Raw genomic sequence first — 24,853 nt, forward strand, 5'->3', positions numbered from 1 at the left:
ATAGACAAAATAATATCACCTTACCCCTAACTGAAGTAGCATCAAGCAAAATTTCACAAAGATTTTGTTAAGACTATATTATCTACCACCCATGATGATAATTTCCATTAGTTTCATCACATGCATAATCTTATCAAACCTATTTTTCAAAAACCACTCAAAATTAACTTAACAATAACAAAGTACAGGAGGTTTGTTTGACATTTATATAAACGTCAAACTATCCCCTAAAATCTACGTCTACCATAAAAAAACAACATAAAATAATAAAACGTATCAATTAAAAAGTAAATTCAATGGATATGTAAATGTAAAACATAAATCTTGAACATTTACGTGTGTTATAAACGTGTAAAGTGCAACCGAGGTACGGATAGTGTTTCGAAACCGTACCTTTTTAATGACACGATAAAAATGGCCAGATATGAACGCCATATCAATATAATCTTTATGTTCAAACATACAACACATATCTACGTACAGTAGATATATGTTTTATGTGAACCAGCTCTGAAACTATGAAGCGACGGTTCGACGGTTTTTTTATTGTATCAACCTTTTTTATTGTAAACTATTTGTATGTGTGTAAATTGATGTTTTGGTGAAAGGATTGTTTGTTGTAATTTTGTTTATGATTAGGTAATTTTTAGTACATGATAGATGTATATTGTTTTTCATACGAATTGATTTAAGAATGCTGTCAGCCGGTTATAACTTATCAAGATAGTATTGTGCCTACATTAAAAAGACAGTCAGTATTAAAAAACCGGGGATTACTGTACTTTTCGATCTTAAGTAATATGCATATCAAGAATAAATTAAATCAATTTCAACGAAGACAATCTCGTTGTATAAATATTTCATCTTTTACGAATGCTACGCATTATCTGTGTTCGTAGCATCTTCGTAGCAAATAGATAGCTGCGTAGCGATGCTACATTCTTTTGACAGTAGTCTCGTAGCAGGCGTAGCAATAGACGTAAAGTATTTAAGTTATTTTTTTACTTCATTTGGATATTTTTGTACTGTGTGTCTAATGGTCTGTACAATAACTTTAGAGCCATTCATTCATTATTTCTTAATCAAAAGTTCTCTTTTATTTGAATTGTATTATTATTGAATTGTATTTAATGAGTGATCTGTAGTAAATAATATAAAAATTGTGTACTGAAATAAAACATAACTACGTAAGATTCAAATAAAAACCTTAAGATAAAAATATTCATATTCAATTTACATAAATTTTATAGATAAGAAACTTACAATATGCAGTGTGCACCTATCTGCGCACACGCAGGTTATACGCTCGCTTTATGGCGTAATCGTAAAAAGGCTGATGATTGGTTGGACGGTTGTCGGTTGTGCAACCAGTGTTTGGGAAATAGCTATCTCGATACACTGATAACGTTGCTCAGTGTACGTCAAGTCAATGTTGACAATACTGAACATTGAACAATTGCAAGCACCCTGTACCTTGTATTGTATTCTCTTTGACTTTCAAGGTGAATACTTTGGTAGTTTAGTAAATGTCTTCATTTTACATAAATTATTATTAGACAGAGACACTTCATTTTACGTGTAGGATGTCGTTTTGGTGTCGAATTTTATACCCAAAATAATCTTGTTAAATAGTCAATATGGAATTTTTTCTTTTCTTTTTCTATTCTGTTAGGTCTTACCTAGATTCGTCTGACTTACTACGCAATTATAGTACAGTCTAGACTTAAATAGTTTCCTTTTGTAAATCTTACTTGGTTACTTTTCATGTCAATCATTTTATAAACCTGTATTATGTACCAAGACCATGATTTCTTTTAATCTCTCTATCAATTCGTGGTCACTGCACATCCATGCATGTACCACACTTATCACACTAATATTATAAATGTGGAAGTTTTTTGTTTAAAGGATGTTTGTCCGTCAATCACACTAAAACTACGGATTTTGATGAAATTTGGTATATAGTTTTTATATAGATAGTTTTTATCCCACGGCGACGCGGGGGAAGCTAATAGGTAATAGATATATTGAATATTCAACCAATATTATTTTATTATGACAAACTTTACATTCCAGTTTTTTTATACCTCTATCTACAAATAACTATACATTTCAGGTATCTTAATAAACAAAACAATTATTAAAAAACATGACATTTCTTCTACACCAAACAAACTAAATAAAACCGTCTTAAATGCTTAGTAAAAAAACTAAAGTTTAGAAAAGAAATACCAAACACCTTCAGTTTTCAAAGTGGTCAAGTAAACATCTGCAACACCTGACTCATCTGGCTTTAACAATTAGCTATCAACATGGTACCTAGGTACCACACTACAGACCTAAGTACCTAGGCATCTAATAGTGAGTAATTCCTTTATCGCTGCGACGCTAATGTCAATATAGTTAGACTTTCTTCTGTTCAAAAGTAAAAGAATTAATTTTTGATAAGTACTTACTAAATCATAAATTTAGTTTATCATAGTTATGATAAAAGTATAATAACAACACCTAAAACACAATACCTAAAGATACAACATATCAAACAAAAGATTAGTATCACTCCACTGTATATAAACAAAAGTAAATAATGAAAAGCCTCCGTGCTCATCCAATGACAAATGACAATGGAGGGAACATCCCTCCGAAGGCCACGCGCGGCAAATGTAAACTCTATCGCACAAAAATAAAGCATGAAATTGTGTGGCGCTGAGCGTAGGATGTCCCTCGCTATCTTGTCTGGCGGGGGAGGCGCCGACCAATCGGTACGCGCGCTCAGCGCATCACTGTCCTTATCTGTACATACCTACTGCGCATCCTCGTGCCTATATACTGTAAGTACGTACATAATCACACAAACATAATAAACGAGACACGCATTTAAATATATTCCGCGTGACAGCGAGGACGACTTGGAAAGTTAACAAGAAAATACAAACTCACCTTGCGCGTGGAGACGCCTCGCCACCGCTTTGGACCGCATCGCCACCGCAGTGACAGCACAGGACACTCTCCTCAATAATTAAATAGCGATCGATGACACACAATGTAATTGGAAAAGTTTTTCTAAAATGGTACGGGAAAACGTGTTGAATAGCGCGCGCTCGGTCGCTCGGGTAGGATCGGCAGTGGCGCGCGGGCGGGCGCCGGGAGCGTACGTCACCGTTCCTGCAGGATGCTTGGGGTAAGGTGCGGTTTGCGGCGCGAAGAGCGCGGCGTATCACGCGAGCGGTCGACGGGACACTGCGTTCACGTGCTCTACCGCACCGCGACCGCGGGGAAAGCGATTTTCACGCGGGAAACGATAGTGACCGGCCGCGCTGTCTCGGCCCGAGCCGCGGCTAACCACCAACTGTCACCCGGCACGCCGCGAGCCCACCGCGCGACAACACCCACGGGGCCCGCCAGACGACGCCTACACACTTTATGACGACAAGCCTCATGCTCGATGCTTCACTCAGCCCTCACTGTCTCCATATTTATTTAACCATCCCACTACTTTCACTGAAACTATTAGAGTCACCAATGGTCAATTAGGTATACACTAATCTTGGTAAATTTCTATGAAATTACAAAACTTGAGTAGGTGGTAGGTACACAAACGAGAGGCTCGGAAGAGTCAAAACTTTAGCAAGTAACACGAAATTACGAAATACAAGGTGGAGCATTATGTAATGAAATCAAACTAACTTTAGTAAACAGGGGTCGGGGTTTACAATGGCTTTCAACATTTTCTTTACATTATTTTACATCTGTTACACATTTTTGACTAGGTACCTAGTAAGCAACAGCAATATTATGAGGTTGCTTGTACAAATAAAAAACTTTTCCTGAAAAGATTATGAGATAACAACTCTCATAATATAAGATCTTTATTTTATTATAAAACTATCAGTAGGTAATTACCAACCTACTTTTGCTAATGACTAAACACACATAGTGAAAGAATGCGCAACAAAACGATACTACAAAAGATCTTTTTCTACTTATATAAATAAGAATTACAAAAGTACAACTGAAACATACGGGATTTGAACCTGTAACCAATAAAGCGTACTATATCTAGCCGAAGAGACATTATGTCTATTTTAAATTTATTTTTCCGTACTGAAAACTTCCTTGTTTACAGTCTCTTACATACATAATTTACAAGAGTACAAAGAAACCTTCTTCCAACTACCAAATAAATTTAAAAAATGGACATAATTGACATGCTGCCATCGTGTTGTAAACTACGTAAGCAAAAACAAAGTACCGCAAAGACCTTCAAGATAAACACATCCAATTTTATTATAAACAGCCGTACTACGCCAACATATTGACATTCTAGTGAATGTTCGACTCAAGCTATAGAGCTGAGCTATCGTCGGACAGTGGGGGTTGGGGGAGTCCACCCATCCCCCACTGTCCCACTCTATCCCCCATCCCTAGCGAGTGTTGGAGACATACGAGCAAGGCTTACACTAGCAATCGTACACATGAGTTAAGTTCTAGGCACATACATAGGTACAGTTTGTATATAAGACCTATGTCTATGTAAGATGGTACTATGTTTGTTACTGAACGTTACATCTTTGGGGTTGGTTCTCATAAAAATGTAAAATTACATCGTTCCTCTTCGTCGCATAGATTTGTTATTTAACCAGTGATCAAATTAACAAGTGATGATAGTCTTCGAACTCCAACAACGACATCTAATCTTTTTTCCTAATTTTACATTACCTACCTTTATTAAAATTTCTACTAACTCTCGAGTAAAGCCGCTGTTAGAAGGTACTTTGAAAGACATTAATACACTCACCTACATTGTCATTATCAGTCCTACATGTTGATAATAATTACGAAAATACAAACCATTTATCATATCAACATCAGGGCTCCCCCACAATTGTCTCCAGACTTCTACTTCTTTTATTAAACCCGAAAAACCGATTAAAAGGATCTAATGCTTCAAACAGGTTCTTTATTTCCACATTTTTAAACTGATTATTCAAACTACTACCAATGAAAGAGCTATAATATTTTTTAGTACTAATCATTGTGCTTGTGGAATAAGTTTAGTGATTAGAAATAAATATTTTGACTTAAAGTAAAATACTACTTTCCTATCATATCCTGATAACAACTGCAAACAAAAGTTCAAATCAAATCACTTTAAGACATCCATAGTGTACAGTGTGGTCTACAATTTAAATACAGTAATATGTTCTAATTTCAACACTGGGCCCTTTTGGGCACCACAAAAGTACGTAATCTACTAATTACATAATATTATTAACATTGTTTTATATAGTAATAAAATAAAAAGTTATAGATCAGTTAAACCCATTCCATACTTATGATACTTTATAAAAATATTTTTTTAGATATATTGGTATTTTAACCAATAAATATAATGAAGAAATGTGATCAGTGATCATAAAAGGACATCCGTTTATGTTATCGGTAGTTTTGATATCGTATTATAAACCACAAGGCCATTGAAAGTAACATTTATAATAAGTATTATCTTATTTACTGTCCTATTAATTATCTAATCATGGTAATCCCCATTGAACATCCGATACTTGTTATCAATCAGTGACTTCCTTCAGGAGATATGCAGCATACCTGAAGCTCGATTTCCGTTGATTCTAAAGTATCTTCAAAAACCTTACTAATGTTTTAAAAGCTAATGTATGTCTGTTTGTTTGTAAATAATGTAATGATGTAAAAATCATATATAACCTAGTATGATTTTTTTTCCTATATTTTTTTAAGAAAAGTGTCGAAATTGTTTTTAATATTGTATAACTGTGGAATAAGCTGTCGCTGCTGTATTTCCGAATCGATACGACCTTCAAACCTTCAAGAAAGCAACGTATTCAGGCGAGGCAACGCACCTGTGACTCCTCTGGTGTTGCGAGGTGATCCGTAGCTCGTTTACCTCCTATCCCATAAAAAAAAATTAAGATTGATTATATTATATTATTATCATCAAACTAATTAGGTAATTCCAAATGACACACGTATTTACTTACGCATGAAAACATACACAGGAAATGAATTATTAATGAAATCTTATCTCTGTCAATATAAAACTGATACCTATATTTGTCACTGCACATAATGACGATTATGTATGAACATAATACCGGTAAACTATGGCAACTTTACCGGACCCTTGGCAACTTTACCATACTATAGGTATTCAGTATAAACTCATTTATCTAAAAATCTACCCACTAGAATTCTGTTTTGTAATAGTAGTATTTTTTAGACATTAAAAGGAAATATTTACTATATTTTGCGTAGACGCAAGACTGCTATTATGCCAGTAATGGCCGTCACAGTATAGTGCGTGAAAATGTGCTAAAAGTTAGTAGTTCCTAAATTGTGCTCACAGAGCCTTAATTATATGTCACAGGTGAGTGAAATTTTGATCTTGAATGTATAATATAGTTGGGATTACTGTTGTAATGTCAGCAATTGCTTTTTCTTTAATTTATTGATAAATAATCACTTCGGTAATGTTGACACAGGTTAGGTAAAGTTGCCACGGCCTGCTTTGTGGCAACTTTACCTACAGTTAGGGTTGGCAATAAATGTTTTTTCTTGTTTGTGTGTATGTAACCATTTTCGAATACCTAAATTTCCCAGCATAATAGTGAATATCCTGGATGATAAGTTATAATGTATTTAATAATACCTTTTGTTTTAGAGCCAAAATGGCTCACATGAAACAAAACCGCAGATAACTCGGAGTTAGACAATATAAAAAGTATACGAAAGTAATGTTAAAATTAGCTATGGAGATAGTGAAGTCAAAAAATTAAAAAGTCAAAAGATTAAACATTATTTTGTAGCCTTTTTTTACAATTTTAAACATAAATACTTAAAATTTTAGAACTTAATTTAGTTTAAAAGGGAACAATATTTATGTCAGATATTTATGCTTTTTTTTACTTTAGGTTTAAGGTTTATATTTTTTTTATAAATATACATGTCATAAAAATAATTCTCATTTTTTGACAACCCCGAGCGTAACAAATTATTTGTATGTAAATTACGATGAAACCCGTGGCAACTTTCCCGACTGTCTGTGTAGCCGTTATCTTTATAGATTTCCTCATATTGTTTGCATTATAATACGAAGAGGTCCTAGATGAAGCCCTCTGTACCTCAACAACTCTTTAATATGCAATACACAATGAATACGGCGCGTAGGTAAAGTTGCCAAAAATTTGGTATCTTTACCTATGTTGTTTTTTCTTTACTACGGCTAAAGTAAGCGTTTGTATATAATGACGTTTAGGGTAAAGTGAGCCAGATAGACTACAATTCTAAATATATAGTTTTGGTTTCTATGCGTCTTATGGTTAAAAATATATTTCGATTTTTGTTCCAAAATATGGTAAAGTTGCCATGTTTTACGGTACTTCCCGTGTTATCAAATATGTTGTATATGTTGGGAAATACAGGTAACATGTTGTGAACTTTACCTCCCCCTATGCCTTCCAGATTCAGATTGGCCGGTTGGAAGCAAGCTTCATCCTAGGACTCTCTGCGAATTACATTACCTAATTATTAATAAGACAAATTACAATACCTAATTAAAGATACGTAGGTACTTATAATTGTGGATCTATCAGTTTTTTCCTGTTTCTCTGTAAATGAATACATAAATAAAAATTGGTTGTGACAAAAACAAAACATTACATTTTTAAATATTGTTATAGACATAATTAGTAAACTGTTGATTGATTGGCAAAATCTTTATTATAAGAAATATTTTATTTTGTAGAAAACATAATAGATACTACTTAAACAACATATGTAGGAAACATAATAACACTATTTAAACTAAAACTTATTACTTAGATAACAATATGACAAAAAAAAGTAAAACAGTTTCATAGAATCGTACAAACCAAACATCACAACAACCGACTCCAAGTGTAAAGTAATATTTTCATTAGCGCTGCGTGTCCCCGGGATATCTCGCCAGACATCTATAATTCCACCTGCACACAAACCATAACTCCAAGCCTGATAGGCACGAGTCTGAAGAACATCGAGGACGCCCCCCTCCCCCCACCGGGGGCGCACGGAGTGGGAGACGAAGGGGGTAGAAGCCGTAAATATGATTATCAGCGGGGGAGGCGACGCGGACTAATCATATTCTCTGCAATTTACATAAATATTAGCGTGTTCCGTGTCACACGACTGCCCACCAGGGCTGTCTCGTGTTGTAAAGGATATAAGCAGGTTTATAGCAAAAATAAACACTCATATTTGATATATCAGAAGCCGCTAAATCTGAAAAAAAAATCTAAATCCACAGATTAGTCAGATTTAGAGAATTACACCAATAATTAAAGAACACCCTTATTAAAACATTCACTTAACCAATTTGTCAAATCTCCAAATCTCTCATCAAATCAAAAACACCAATCACATGAGGGAAATCTTATAAATTAACACCATACAAGTTAACACTTTACTTACACTAACCTAACCCCAGCTGTAACCATAAAGACTTAAAAAATAGGAAGTAAACTGAAGGCCTACATCAAAACTAACCAAGTAGTAACTAGGGCCAACCCTGACCAGTCATTAGAAGCTACGGCCACGTACCTTTTAATGATACCATAAGGTCGAAGTTAGATACGTAAAGTCTTGCTTTGTCTTTTTTATGAATGATTAATGTTTATTAATGTGGACGCCATATTTGCCTATGCATATTCAAATGAATAACGGTTTAGAATCTGTTTGATAAACGTAACAATAGCAACTGAGAAGTCTGGTTGCTTTTAATTTTTTTGTGTAAGAAAATGTGTACATAGATTTATAGAATACTTATATCATATGCGCTTCTTATGAACGAAGTAAGTGTTGCTTACGAGTGAAAGTTATGAAGACTGATTATTTAGTTAATGATGTTATCTTATGTAATTGTTAACCAACAGTAAACTTTAGAATATCCTTTAGTGGCTAGAATAGTTTATACAACAAACAGTTAGTTCCAACCATCAACAATATTTCTGAGAAATAGCGTAGAAGTTCCTCTTAAAACTGAATAAAATTATGTTCAATTTCTCTGTACAAGAATAGTGAGAAGTAGGCGTACATTGTACAGTGGCATTACGTGCCGTAACGTGCACCTCTGCCTACCCCTTCGGGGATAAAAGGCGTAACGTTGCGTTCTTTGTACAAGTTTTCATGTCCTTGTAACTGACTCCCGTCCTAAATGCTACAAGAAACTAACTAAACTTGGTAAATTAATAAAAAAAACATAAGTATTAAACACAAGACCCGTTTCCTCAACTTTCTCAATCTCTAACTAGAACAAGAAGAAACCGTAAAAATTCTTAGAAAAACAACGCTCTCCTCCTCAATTTCGTATCGATGGAAAATCAACAAAATACGATTTACCTTAACAAGTCGCGTGAATTCTTATATATCCATAAAACAACGACAGCGACACGTGTAAACTCAACAAAAACATATTGAAATCTTTCATACAAAATAACACCATCAAACAAATTGATTGTACGGATTCCGGATTTGATAACCAGCCGCAAATCCAATCCCTCATTCAACCCTCGGAAGCAATCATGAACAAAAATAAATTATTAATTACAACACCTTAAGAGGAATTTACCCTTCCCATAAATTAAAGGGGCCAGATGTTAACAGACTGGGAACATACCCCAAATATCTTGTTAAGCCACCCACTGAGTGTCACCGCAGATATAAGTAGCTAGAACACGTCGACACCGCGGATCTACGAGATGATACCTAATGGTGTACCCCGAAGATTGCATTTCCCGGAACACGATCCCTGTTTTTGACTTTATCGACTCGAGAGGGTTTCTTCCTTATATTATATCGTACGAAGATGTGCTTTTGGGAACATGAAGTCACCTGAAACATTTGTGTGTACGCCAATTTCAACCCTAACTTGAGGAGATCAGAGTAAAATTTTTCGTGCAGAGTATCGGTTTTTGAGACAGTTCGGTTCCACGCAGCATGTGATATGATATCAAGGCGAGACAGAAAGGGACAGTAGAGCGCAGGCTCCTCGGCAGACGTCGCGGTTGCCATGGAAACACATCGATTTGTACCCCGCACCGCCGGCGCCGCGCCCGCCAGCCTCCGTTCGTATCCAGGTCATCCAAGACCATCAGAGGCGATGTTTGTTAACATTTAATTAGCTTGTTGTGACGTTGCTACGTGTATGCGCTTTGAGAAACTAATAACTCACTTGTAAGAGGTGTGCTTGATACGTAGGAAAGTTGTACGAGTGCAATCGACATCAATAACTGCAAGCAAATAAATAATGTTCGCAATCTACTAGAGATCTGCTTGTTTAAACTATATGGTTATACCTACTTAAAAAACAACATGTTACAAGTTTTAAGTACTACTCTCTCAATTAGTACTGTTATAGGCAGAATTTGTCACAAATTCCATGCTTAGCATACAATTCGGGAGGATCTACAAAATCACCTGCCCAACTTGGGGCATAAAATCAACAACCTAGAAGCTATTGTTGGCCTCAGGATATCTGATCGCAATTTTGGGACACACTCAGTACCCCATTTTTTTATACTAAGCTTTAATCTTATCCATACGACTGTTTTATTGATTTCTAAATATAGGTACCCAACTTGATTCGAAATAATTGACTGATAATAATAAATGTCAGTTATTAGCCTAAAAACTGCAAAGCAAGAGAGTTCATCACCCGATAATGAGGTTAAATACCTCTACATTTAGATTAAAAAATATAACATATCATTACCAATACCTATTTATGCACTTAGATACAAAACTGGACTCCAAAACTAATCAAGATTTTATATGCTCTAATGTACAATACCTCTTTTTATCTTTCCTTTTTAAAGAGAAAACCAGTCGTAGATACCTATTGTTATATACAAAAACAACACAGCTAATTGACAAGCAACCATCAAGTATATAACATAAACGATGCCAATTATATAAACAGGATTAGGTACTCGAGCAGGTACATAATTCCTTTACAACTTATTTACTTTATTCTTTGATGTTCTAAGAAAAGTCGACCCAATTCTTATCTCAAAGACACGTCAAGCCTTGGTGCCTTGTCAAAGGCAAGAGCCTGGACCTAATAGGGGCACTCGAGGCACGAGGCTGCCTCCCCGTGCCCTCGCCTCCTTTGACGTGCCGACGAAATGAAGGCAATTTAAAAAGGTGAAACGTCGCGAGGATTTTGGCGGTAACCTATTTTGTTGATGGTCGATGGGGGCACAGATAATTTAGGTATACTTATGTACTTAGTTCTCTTTCTGGCTATATCTCGAATACGAGTTCTTCATCTGGACCTGTTGGGGATAGAGTACATACATACATAACTTCACGCCTGTCTCCCATGGGGGCAGGCAGAGACAATGGACCGCCCATTGCTACGACTCTTAGATATGTACCTCTTTGGAGATAGAGTCAACGATTCTTCTTATTCTTCTTCAAGGCGTTACTCTCATCTTGAAAGAAATAAATGGTTTATTATGAGGTCCAACATAGTGTAGTATTGTTAGTTAGCAATAATTTCATCAGTAGTGCATTTCGATTAGGTGTGCTGTGACAAATATGCAGAAATTGTATCAGCAATGAATCCACATGACTCACTTTAATGGGAGTTCAGTTTTATAGCCATAATGGAATTTCGTCAAGGTTAGAGTTACTAGAATCTGATGTTGAAGTGACACACGATGTTAATATTACTACGTAACAATAATCATTTGCAAATTGTGGAAGCAAAATTGTGATATAGGTATTCAGACAAAATGTCTGTCAACTTGACTGATTAGTGTTTCTCACCTTGTTGTGGGGAGATATCTTACCACACAACTCTCGCGGGAAGTGTAGTGTCTCGTGTATTCTGCTCTATTTGCGCCACACATAGTAGTGTCTGATAACAAATCTACGGAAATATAAATAGACTAGTCCCATTTCTCTCAAAAGTTTAAGTTTGCAAACCTGCAGAAAATACACGAAGATATCGCATGTCGTGATATAACACCGTTTAGTATTCCAAGTAAATCTTGACTACATAACTTATTAGTTAGATGAGATTCAGATACAGCCTATATTCCTATAGGTATCGGTACTTATAGAATTTCCACTAACTACTAACACTAACCACTTATTGTGTCTATTATGAGGAATTTCCTACGTTTCTAACAGATAATTATCCTAAGAATTTAGGTGGGAAAGTCGAATCATTCCGTGAGTCAAATCTTTTCAGTTGAGATCATCCCAATCAACCCCCGTGAAACAAGGGCGATCAGCTAGTACCATATAAACTGGCTTACTTTCTAATGGAAATGACGGATCACTTGATGGTACGCAATTGACATCTCTTATGAACACCTGCAACACCAGATAACAATTAAGTGGGTTCCAGAATTAGGCATTAGAGATTGCAGATAGCAAACGAAACACAAAGTGTGGGAGAGCCATGTTTCAGTGCGAATGAACCGGCTCGACCGGACTGATACCATAGCCTCACAGAAAACTGATGTAAAACAACGCTTGCGTTGTGTGAGTGAGTTATCTTAGGTCCAATTCCATCAATCTTCTCAATCCCCAATTCCCCAAAACCCTTAAATTCTTAACCCCAAAAAGCCGGCAAGGCAGTTCTAACGCCTTTGGTGTTTCAAGTGTCCACGGGCGGCGGCAATTGCTTACCATCAGGTAATAGGTACGTCTGATCGATTGCTAGCTTTGAGTAAATCAATGGTAAAGGATGCTACTATAGAGATACACCTCTACTTATATTGCAACTGTAGAAGAAAACAAATAACCGCGTCTAGTTTATGGCCACTCTCTAAACATGCTCTGTCAACGACAATTCACCGTGAAATAGACTTCACCTTATTGTTTTATTATGGGCAGCGTTTTATCCCAGGAAGTCGTAAATATAAAGTGGAAACACACTCGATCTGTGATCGATGATATACTTCTGTACCTACTTATATGTATTTGTATATAAGTAGTAAGTTGATATGGTACAAGTAAATCAGTAAAATGTATCTTAGCGTGGACGTGGAACGTTCACTATTATCCATTTAAAAGTAGGCAGGCAGCTATCTAGGTATCCACTTAAACCTAAATTTAACCTAATAAACAGAATACTATGCGTGACACGTATGTCCTGTACTTTAAGTATTAGGTATCTTTGATCTAACATATTAAGAGAAACGTACCTAACAAAGAACATAATTAGTAATTACATAAAAAAGGAAGAAGCGTGCATGATTTAAATTAAATCAATTTTATCAACTGATTATAGGAAGGCTGTGCTGTAAGTATTCAATAAATCCTAAAACGAAAAATTGTATTTTTCAGTAAAATATGAAATAATAATATAAAAGTTGTCAAAATATTCTGAGAAAAGCGACATCTATCTTCTACATCAAGTACTATACCATGAACCACCATTCGTGTTTTGTAACAGCTAACAATAACTTTATTACAGCGACATCTAGTGGATTTGGGAACAAGTACAACATGTATAGTTTACTCGAAAATTATAAAGATGTCTCTAGCAAACTTATTTTACCGACTAGTGAATGTTACATATTAGTAAATACCCACATTCACAACTATAACAATGACAATATACTTATTTTAGTATTCTAATTGATTTACAAGGAATAAATTTACGTCTCGCTTTTATTTGTAGTTGTGTATTTTCGAAAAATATTAATAGTGTTGAGCTTCCTAAGTTTTTATAAGTTACCAACGTCGCATAGTTAACAAGTTAACAACGCCCTTATCCCAATTTCATATTACAGTTTGTTACGAAAAACTCGTAATAGGCTGCTGAAGAGTGTATGTTTGTTTATTTGATTAAACATGAATTTAATAATTAGTTTGTGTTAGATAGTCTATCGAGTGAGGCTGTAGGCTATAAAACATCACCCTGCGATCAATAGGAGTCTTTCAGTGAAACCGCGTGGGGAATAGCTAGTTCAATAATAAATAAATGTAAAAAATATATTTAAACTAGTAGATCTAACTGTAACTTAGCATAAAAGCAACACACAATCTAAAACACAGAGCGAACAACACTATTATTGACGTTTTTCTTGCATTGCCATAGATTATACACTCTAACTAAAAACGGCGATGTTGCCAACGTCACTGTTGTAATCGTAGAATAGATGTTTTTTACCGACTTAAAAAAAGGAGGTTCTCGGTTTGACCTGTGTGTATGTATGTTTGTGCATGCGTTTGGCTCTTTATCTCGCGTTCGGCTGAACCGATTTTGATGCCGTTTTCAGCATAGTATTTTTTAGACTTAGTTTTAGGGATATACTTGCTAAAACATAGAAACCGTAAAGAAAATTGAAGCAGTGCCCTATTTTTTGAAATAGTTAATTTTATCATGTGTCATTACAATTTTTTATTGTTTTTAATAGTATTTAGCGCTACATATTACTTTAACTGTGCAAAACGAAACGTTTAACTGTGTGAATATTATTTTCGGCTGCAAATATTATGAAAACTAAATTATCAATTAATATACAATATCTAAAATAACCAAAATTAACCAAACCTCATTTATAGCAACAGAAAATTGAAGCAACAGGCTTGTGAAAATTGTAACAAAATATAGATTATTACTAACAGCATAATTAATAAACCTATTTTAAAGAAAAGTGATCCGCATTCAGTTTTCTTTACCACCTTCTTTTTTTTAAGTCAGATAATATCCCTAAAACCTTCTCTTAAGTAGTGAAAAATACTATGTATACTGAAAACCGCATCAAATTCGGTTCAGCCAAACACGAGATAATCGCACAGAAACATGCAGGTCAAACAGATAACCTCTTTTTTCGGTTAAAAATGAACTTGAAAATTATTAAGATAAGGCAATTGACGTTGAAAGTATTGTGAAATAGTATAAATCCTACTTTTTTATTTTATCTACTATTTTATTTGCAAAGAGCTATTTTTTAGTTTCCTGAGTTGGCAACACTGGTAAGAGGCGCATGCGTATTGTGCGTTTTGTTTTTCCTCTATTTCCATTGGTTTGTTTTGTGATTTGTGTCATGTCCCGAACTCTAGCTTGTATTACCCGTAACTTGTGTATATTATTTTAGTTATTTTATTACGAATATTAAAAAGTTTGATGGTAGAATTAGTAATTAAAGTATTTATAGTATTGTGATGATAAGTGCTGTGAATAAATTTAGTATTCAGGACTGGGACACTAAGGCGGCACCGTGGAGTCACGAAAACGAAGGTAAAAAATATTTTCATTGTTTCTAGCGACGCTTGGTTCGCTTAAAAAATTAGTAATCGATACCCGTGGCTGCAGTTTAGCTACAAAACTGCGGTTGCGACGCACACAAGACGAAAATGGGATGTAGCTCTTGATAGTAGACTTTTCGATATTTTTATTTTCTGAGTCAACGCTAGCCACATGGGTCGATAATCATTAAACGTAACCTGTCGGCTTCAATATGGTATTTGGGTACTTTGCGAGGCGTAAAATGCATTTATCAGTAGACTAAATTCAGTATGAAGTACTTTTATTGTCCTTTACATATAGTATTGAGGTAGATTTTTGCCTATGTACGTAACAGCTGGACTGCAGAACATTAAACAAAAGTAAACAGGCGTCACTCGCACCATACGTGTTTCTTAAACACTGAGTCAGTGATTTATTCAAAAAAGTGCATATTAAAACTTAAATTACCCACATTTTACTTAAAATCTTAATTTAACTGGTCTTTACAGGTGACCTAAGTCTAATTATAATATTTTAATGAACAATGAAGCAATTCATTAGTCCTCCTTTAATTGCTATTATTCTAAATTCTGCCCTTGTCCTAAAAATAAATTGGGAAAGTAGGGTCATGGCACATGGCGTACATGTGAATCATAAGATTTAGCAATTCTGTAAAAGTGGGTAGTTATGTTCTTGAAAAACAATCTGCATTAGTTACTTAGTTCATAATATAATAGGTAAATGAAAATAACCAAATAATATTTTGATGTTGTGTAACATATGAATATTTGTCTTAAATCTATAAAGTATGATTTTTAACTTACACACAAAAATATATATGTTAAGTAAACAAAATACCTGCAAATAAATACATTATTTGTGCAGGAAATAGGTCATTTCAAAAATACATAAATAACACATGCAAGTAAATTTTTAATAACTAAGTAGCTTTATTGATAAAATGCTAGTAGTTATTACCGAGTAAATAAGTGCCTACACTTATTTACTCGGTAATCATCACGAAGATCACATGGCATACATGTAATGGAGAACCTTGCTAAATGTGCTTATATTCATTAGGAAACATTACCTACATCAAATCCTTAGTTCATAACACCATAAATTCAATAAAAATATGGATTAAAATTGCTAAAATAATTATTTTGAAGTTATGTTTCTTTGTTGTTGTTTTTTTCTGTGCAGTGCCGAAGAAACATGTGGAAAGCAAGCATGCTTTTAATCACCACAAGTAATTTATTATTAACTTAAATAATGATTTATTGTATGTACCAAATATTTTAAACACTAAGACAAAGAAAACTGTTTTATAATTACCAAAATCTTCATGCCTATGTAGACAGAATCAAAATCTGCAGGACATTATAAATAAATATGTACCTACCATATTAAATACATTATGTAGGGTAGAAAATCAATAAAATATTTAGAAAGTTAGCCATGCAATAATAATTTCATTCAAGTTTCAATTCTTGAATGTTTTTCAATTTTTCAACAAATACAAATAACACAGGCAAGTAATTTTTTATAACTAGGTTTAATGATAAAATTCTAGCATTTAGGCACTTACTTACTCTGCTACTTTCATCACGAAGACCACATGGAGTACATGTGATTGAGAATCTTGCTAATTGTATAGGAACATTCGTTATCATGGTATATTCATTAGGAAACATTAACTGCATCAAATTCATAGTTCATAACGCCACAAATTGAAATAAAATATGGATTAAAATTGCTAAAATAATTAATTCAAAGTTATGTTTCTTTGTTGTTGTTTTTTTCTATAAAGTGCTGAAGTACTTACTTACTCGGTTACATTCGTAATATAAATCACATGGCATACATGTGATTAAAAAGCTTGCTAAATGTTCCTGTATTCATTAGGAAACATTAACTACATCAAATTCATAGTCCATAACACCACAAATTTAAATAAAATGTGGATTAAAATTGCAAAAATAATTAATTCGAAGTTTTGTTTCTTTGTTGTTGGTTTTTTTCTGTACAGCGCCTAAAAACATGTTCCTTCATTTATAAATAAATAAGTACCTACCCTATTAAATACATTATGTAGGGTTCTTACCCTACATAATTCCTAATCAATAAAATATTTAGAAAATTCGGCATGCAATAATAATTTCATTAAATTTTCAATTATTGAACGAATGACTTTCACAGAAATATACCTATTTACATTTACTTAAATGCATGTATTGAGTAGGAAAATAAATAAATAACCTAGTTACTTTCGTTAATCATGTGGGTAAGGTTAATATAACAGGATAAAATGTTGTGGGTCATATTCTGTCATCCTCAGATGAGGAAATGTTTAATCATGTAGTGTAGGTATGTAACATTTAATTTAGCAACTCCATAAAAGTAGGTGAAGCTATTCCTTAAAAAAAAAACTGAAATAAATACATATTTTGTACTTTATTACCATATTTTAATGACAAAAACAAATTATTATCTAGCCTCCTTTTAGATTTTTATATAGATCTGAAGAAACATTTTTCTTAGTTCTTGTAGTGATTACAAGCAAGTAATAATAATTTACTATAACTATGTAAATAAAATTGCCATCAAATATCTTCAAGTAAAATGAGTTTAAATTAATGCCTCTCTAGAAATAATATTTTAAGGGCATTCACAAGTAAATACCATATGTATGATACACTAGTTTAAGGAAGGAAATTAATAATTATTTAGATATTGCTTTACATTATTTCTTGTATAACACATAATACCTGTCAGAGACTGGGCAGCAGTGGTCTCTATTAAACTTGAAGCATTCTATACTGTGATCTCCAACCTGCTTGCCAAGTGTGGAGATTAAGCCATTCACTTATGTAGAGGCGACACATAGTCCAGCAGTAGACTAGGCAGAGATCCGATTCATTAATGTTACAAAACTGGAAGTAATTGTTATGTATTCTTTGTTTTCAACTGTTATGGATTCAAGGGTTATTTTCAACTGTCATCATTTATATAAAATTTTGGTTAATAAAAAAATCTTAAATGTTCTAAGTTATGCTATTATTTCATAGTACCTAGAATATAAAACAGGAAACTGTATCAATGTAAAATTTGTATCTGGTATTCCCTATGAGTAAACAGTACAGTAACAGAAATCAGAAATTAAAATCTGTACCGCACCTACAGTCTGACTCATGTGAACTTTGGATCTAAGAATAAGATCTAAGGATTATCTTAAATGGCATTATTCATTATACTTACTTAGAATATGCATTCTGTATAATTCCATATAAATGTAAAACTCTGAATTCGATTTCCTTGAAACAATAGTTTATGGTGTTTTTGTGGTCTGTAGATGTAGCCAGCCAGTACTCATGAAGTATGAAGTACATACTTTGTTTAGCATAATGTTGTTTTAAAAGTACCACTTCATTAATTGATTGGCAAGGTACCTATATGCTGGAAAATTGGTCTAAGCTCACGAAAATTTTACACAGATACTTTGCTCTTCACCTCTATACTCCATGTCAGTACAATGTACCATAGACCATATACCACAGTATCTGGTCAGCACCATAAACGTATTTTAGCGGTACCATGGACAGAAGTATTTAAAATACCATAGATAGAAGTATTTAGACGTATCCGGGCAGTACCATAGACGTATCTAGGCAGTACCATAGACGTACCCAGGCCGTAAACGTAGCTGATCTGTATTATTACTTCAATATGGCTGCAAGTGCAACTGCGGCTAAATTCTGAATACCGAAATAACTGTTTTATTTTCGACCCCTGTATTATACAAATAATCGTCGATCTATATTTAGGTTTTAAAAGCGAGTATTCATGGAAACAATTCAAACAAATCAACTATAGTGGATTTATTTATTTGTTCCAGGTAAATTATTTATTTTACCGGCGACTTTGAAGTTGTGGGTGAGAAGTGCATCAAAACTGATATTCATTTCTTAGTTCTATCCTCTTAATTTTAGACGGATCAAATAATTTATATAATTTTATCTTGAATTAACTATGTTGCATTATCTTTTTGTTTCAAAGGTAATTCATATTTACCGACTTTACATACATACAAAACCAATATCTAGTAGCTGATATGTATCACATTTTTATATTTTCCTTGTTGTAGAGATACATAGGTACCTACCGATAGTACATTTTTTTCGTGAGGATTAAGTGTAAGAAACTTAATTTCCTCTCGAATTTATAATGCCAATCTTATGGGATAAAGGATCTGTTTCTTAATGTCTGATTAAGTTAATGTTATTTTAACTGACACATATTCCGTATGAAAAATACGGCACGGCAAATTATTGTCAGTTTCACTAACAGAAATGTAATGACACATGTGAAACAGGCCAAAAGTAACTACGTACCTATGTTACACTATCCCATAACTAATAATATCATACAATTATTCATAGTTTATGTTGGTCGATAGGCAATAATTAAGGCGTTTTTTGTTTCACCTTTTATTTTAACCTATAACTTCCTGGTTGATTTCCAAGATTTTAAAAGCAGTAAGGTCCAAGACACGCCTTATAATTTTCAACTATGTATAATAAAGTATTCTCGTTAAATCATTTCAAACGAAGGTCTTTTTCTTTGTTTAATTTCTAAGAGTCCTTTGGAGACGATAGTTTCCAATAAAATGCTAATGAAATCCAATCACGCTCTGAGAGGTTTTTTAATTGCGTGGTATTAAGATAACTACGGCAAATCTATTGGTACTTGAGATACTTGAAAAATCAATTAATATTCTTGTGTAATTAATTTGATTGTATTTTAAATGTGAGAGCTTTAAATATCACAGACTGATCGTGTTCGTGCATAACAGGCTTGTAATAGGATATAAGCAGTAACACATAACGACATTCTCCAAATGTTACCTAAATGTGTACATATAGAATAAACGCTTATTATATTCAGCAGTCTACCTGCTCGGTCGGTCCGCACCGCTCCGGGAGCGACTCAGCAAAAAAGTAAAAAGATAATTTTTCGTAGAGTCGGGCCACGGACGAGAAAGAACAAAGGTTTTACGTTCTTACCTAGTTATAGCTAGTTAGTTATACGGCTCCCCGCAGGTGTAACTTGTTATCTTTTACTAAGAATTCTTTCATTTTATTTTCTCGACGATCACGAAAAATGGTGTAAAGTATCACCGTAGAGTGTTTCGTGTTTAGACGGCTGTTACTCGTTATCATTGCAACACCGCTCTCACCGGAATCTCATACGTTATTCAAATTAAGTAAGGGTTCACCCTCCCAGCGGAAGCGACCAAACGACTGAACGAGATTTGAAATTGACTGGCTGATTTTTTTGGATTATCCGAGCGGAGCGCAGTTTCACATGTAGTATAGTTCATCTACCAAATGCATATGTGACAGTCAATTAGGTATTTCATTATGCCTACTCGTGAATCCAAATCTAGTAATGGACATGGGGCTACGAACATTGAGAAGTTCGTTATTAGCACAGCTCAATGTTCATCCGGCTTCGATAAGACCAACCGTCACGTAAGCGGGTTTCGATGGTAAAAAACCTGCCGGGTGGCATTCACCCGACGCCCTTGAACTGCTCGGCGGTTCAGCACTCAGCTGGTCAGAGCTGTTCTAAGCCTTGAGTTTGTCTAGGCCATTCACCCAAGTCCTGAAATAACCACTTGAACAATTGTCCACTAAAATAATTGCGTACCCAACAGATAGTGACACCAAGTGACGATGACCCCGTTCTATTTTTACCGCCTAGGTACATGATGATCATTAAATTTATTATCCCACTCTCTGGATGGTGTGCCCATACTAACTGTTTTACACTAAACACGTAACTGGTTATGACTTTCAGTCTATTTAAATACGGAAGATTGGCGACTTGGCTATAAAATATCATCCATAAACAGCTATAAACTGCTTGACATTTAAGTAGGCAATATAAACATAAATTAGCTACAAATTGATCAAGTATTATGTTCATTAATGCGTAGAATCTAGCAACTATATAATTACACATTTGTTAATGAATAGTTTTGTCAGTCAGATTTACAACTCGTTAGGTTTCTACCAAGTATCATAATTGCAACTTGGCGATTTATTTTACAACATGTAAATTACCATATCTAACTATGATTTGAATATTATGAATCCAGTTCTTTATGGAATTGTGTAAATAGTTCCAACATCTGTATCTGTGGTAGTTGCGCGAGAAAAATCTATTGTGTCTGAGTGCGGCCAGCTGGTGTTTAATATCTCGGTTTATTAATCATACAACCAACGCTGACAAGACAGATTATTAATGACTAATTATAACAATGAGTAGCGAACAATAACTCCGGTGAGGTGTAGATATTTAATAAGATTCCGCAACACGATTCCTACATTGCATTGGGCCTATCACGTTGCCGTTTGGACGAAGATTAATTGTTACCCAACGCCATAGCTCGACCTGGACTTGATTTGTTCGATACTAAGGTCGCGTTTTGTAAGAAACTTATTTCCGGCAATAAAAGAACAAAATCACTTTCCATTCACAAATTAATTACATGGCAGTAATTGTTTGAAAGTTAACTACTATCCATGATTAAGTTTACTTCGTTAGGAAGCTAGACGACACTATCATAACTCCGTACAGTCGACTAAGTTTCAAGTCTATGTAAAATACGCATTCGTAAATGTTTCACAGAGTTTACAGCACCTTGTAGATGCTTACGTATCTAAGGACAGTCCGTATTCTTGTTCGTAGTTACGCCATCCACTTACCGCAACCTTGTTGTTCTAGCGCCCATTTGTTTGACGTGTATGGATATAATTTGCTATTTGTGTGGGAACCCTGAGTGGGTCGTAATATCGCATTGTTACTACCGAAACCATTAACAACGTCAAGAGTCTGGACTCTTATGTACTTCATTATGATCTGCGCACGACTGTTTCTTATGATATCGTCAGAGCGGCATTAACCGCCAGTGGCTATCTCTAGTACGGCTTACCGTGTTCAATATACTTTAATGTGCCATCCAACTATCGTTAAAGGAGTCCAAGTGGCAGCTAGTATAATGGGCAATAAGACATTCGGGCTTCGATTGAGTACCATAATAAAAACTTTTATAACGTTATTTAATTAAATCTTCAATTCAACGTCCATCGTAGCTGCAAATTCTTATTTGAATGGAGACTGAAATCCAAAGAGAACGCGACAGAACAAGAATGTGAATCTTCTACAATCTGCTCACGTACGGTGCTGTCAACTTTCGCAATGCTACCTCGCGACACTCAAACGGTAAGGAGACTTGAAGGCTAAATAACAGTCGAGGTTGTGAAGCTGCCTACGTGATGTATCATCACATGCTTCCACGTGATCAGGCTGACTCTTCACATTTTCATGCTTACTTCACTGTAAACTGATTGATTATACTGTAAAATGTAGCCAGAATAATATATTCAAAAGAAACTTAATAGCTGACACAAAAACCCAATTAAGTAAATTAATTTACCAAAAAAGCGTAGCGCCTCGACAAAACGACAAGCATTCAAACAACTAAAAAATAGTGGTTTCGGTAAAATCTGCTTACCATTGCCATGTTAATTTTTATCTAAGGTTATAGTTGTGATTAAGCAGTCATTAGCAGTTGGATTGGGCAACAGTGCAGAGGGAACGTAATCAAGGTTTCGCAGGTCAACGTGTCCTCAGCAAGCATCCTTACTTTACTCGAGCCGTTCACTTCGTACAAAATTTCACCTTGTGTCAACTGCATTGTGTATTTCATCAACGTTCACATCGTGCGAAAGGTCAACAACGCGGTTATACCATATGTCATATTGTATCCGCCACTGCCTCCTTGCATTTACGTGAAAGCCACGCTTTCTACGACATTTTCTGATATCTTTAAAAACCAGAACGAGACTGCTTTATTATCCGATCTGCACCGACTGTATTCGTATTGTCATTAAGACCATTTTAATTTAGTTTGAGACTGTTTAATAACAACAATAACATTTTAACGCAATGGACTGATTATATTGAGAAAAGCTCTACTAGTTTCGAGTCACGATAGTTATTATAAAAAAAACTGAATCCTAAAAACTATAAATCAACCTTATTTATATCTTTTCAAAAAACAAGAAAATAGCATCAAATACTGTGCTTAATTTGTGATCATTTAAAAAGATAAATTCATTAACGTGTCTAACGAACGAGATATATAGAAAAGTCAAAAGTAGATTTTGAACAATTCAAACAGGGAACGGGATATTTTCCTCAAAATGATCCCTGGGTGCAGGGAAAGTAAGAAAGAAAGGGTAAAGACCAACTCAGTGTCTATTTATGAATCCGGTTATTGCAATGTAAACGATACGAGAACTGCGCCGCAGCGCCTCAAAAGTCTCCACTACTAAATATTCCTTTATCACGACCTCATTGCGCTCAGATAATATTGGGTGCGTCGTGGGAAATAACAAGTATGTAGGTACTTCCAAATTAAACACTCAGTTCGGAGATAGATAAAAAGAACTCAACCTAATTGTGAAGTCTACACAAAATAACTATGTAAGTAAACCCTTGATATAGACATTAAAGAGTGTCTTATAAGACTAACGATACATTTAGGTATAATTATAAAATACCTTCACCAATCCCTTTATTCGGGAATAATACATATTACGGTTCGTGCAATCTCCTTCCCGATTCTGTGAACATTACCTTCCTACACTAGTTTGAACTTTCTGTGACTCTGTAAAATCTAACCTTTTCCACTAATCGCTAAACTTGCAAAACCATGTCCAAATGTTTAAGGAAAACTCCAATCTTTGTTCACAAAGAAGTCTTCAGTCCAAACGGAATAAAAATTACCTACCATCTATTGGGTTCGGTCTTCTAACATTATCCTAACTGCCACCGCATCGAGTCATCGTTTTATAATAAGAAGTCCTTTAGTTTTTCATTTTTCCTGTTACTTATTCAGGGTCACAGACCTATAAATAATATTGACCATTTTATAGAACAGTTTATTCTTGTATAGGTACAATTACAGAAGCAGTCATTCATTTAGAAGAAGCACCTATGTTTAGTTCTTTGTAGTTGGTTATACAATTGTTACCTTGAAATCCGAGTGTAAAAGTAATTGCAAATAATTTTCCTTCCTAATTGAATAATCCAATCTTATCACATTATTTCACATACTAAAAATCAGATAATCCTCGCCAATAATTGATAAGCTTTACCTAACTGAAACGACGGCGTAGTGTAAATAATAGTATCGATAAAAAGTAGAAGTATCTCGATCGCAATCCATTAATTTGTTTCCCAGGACAGTTCGCTATCATTATCAGCTCGATAATGTTTAACGTGATGCACGATAACTTTAGCATCTTATCAACACGATCCTTGACTTACTAAGGGCGGTTCCCAGTATCTAATAAATAATATTTAATTAGCGCTGATTACCTACGATTGCAACGGGCGTCAACGATTACAAACTTACAATTAACATAATAATGAACCTTTAACTGAACCTTTTATCTCTATAAAAATAACAAATTAAATGCCTTTGTCTCATTCAATAGAAGACTATGCTTTTGTTTAACT

The 24,853-nt window shown here is 34.5% G+C and overlaps 2 protein-coding genes across 4 annotated transcripts in view; one reads left to right on the forward strand and one right to left on the reverse strand.

Annotated features, from left to right (window-relative positions):
* Positions 1–3,337, reverse strand: part of LOC118271795 (MDS1 and EVI1 complex locus protein EVI1-A) — a 107,892-nt gene extending 104,555 nt beyond the window's left edge. For 2 of the 3 annotated variants that reach the window (XM_050693931.1, XM_050693930.1), the window contains exon 1: positions 2,941–3,336. In XM_050693931.1, coding sequence (XP_050549888.1) covers positions 2,941–2,980 — 40 coding nt within the window. In that variant the 5' untranslated portion in view covers positions 2,981–3,336. Of the gene's footprint in view, positions 1–2,940 lie in introns of all 3 variants that reach the window. The other variant, XM_050693932.1, reaches the window with a different exon arrangement.
* Positions 3,338–15,046: 11,709 nt separating this feature from the next.
* LOC118272066 (protein gustavus) overlaps positions 15,047–24,853 on the forward strand; it is a 50,397-nt gene continuing 40,590 nt past the window's right edge. Inside the window, exon 1 of the mRNA XM_035588375.2 lies at positions 15,047–15,274. The gene's annotated coding sequence lies outside the window, so the exon portion shown is untranslated. The remainder of the gene's footprint in view (positions 15,275–24,853) is intronic.

The sequence above is a fragment of the Spodoptera frugiperda genome, chromosome 5, assembly GCF_023101765.2.
Source record: "Spodoptera frugiperda isolate SF20-4 chromosome 5, AGI-APGP_CSIRO_Sfru_2.0, whole genome shotgun sequence".
Taxonomy (NCBI): domain Eukaryota; kingdom Metazoa; phylum Arthropoda; class Insecta; order Lepidoptera; family Noctuidae; genus Spodoptera; species Spodoptera frugiperda.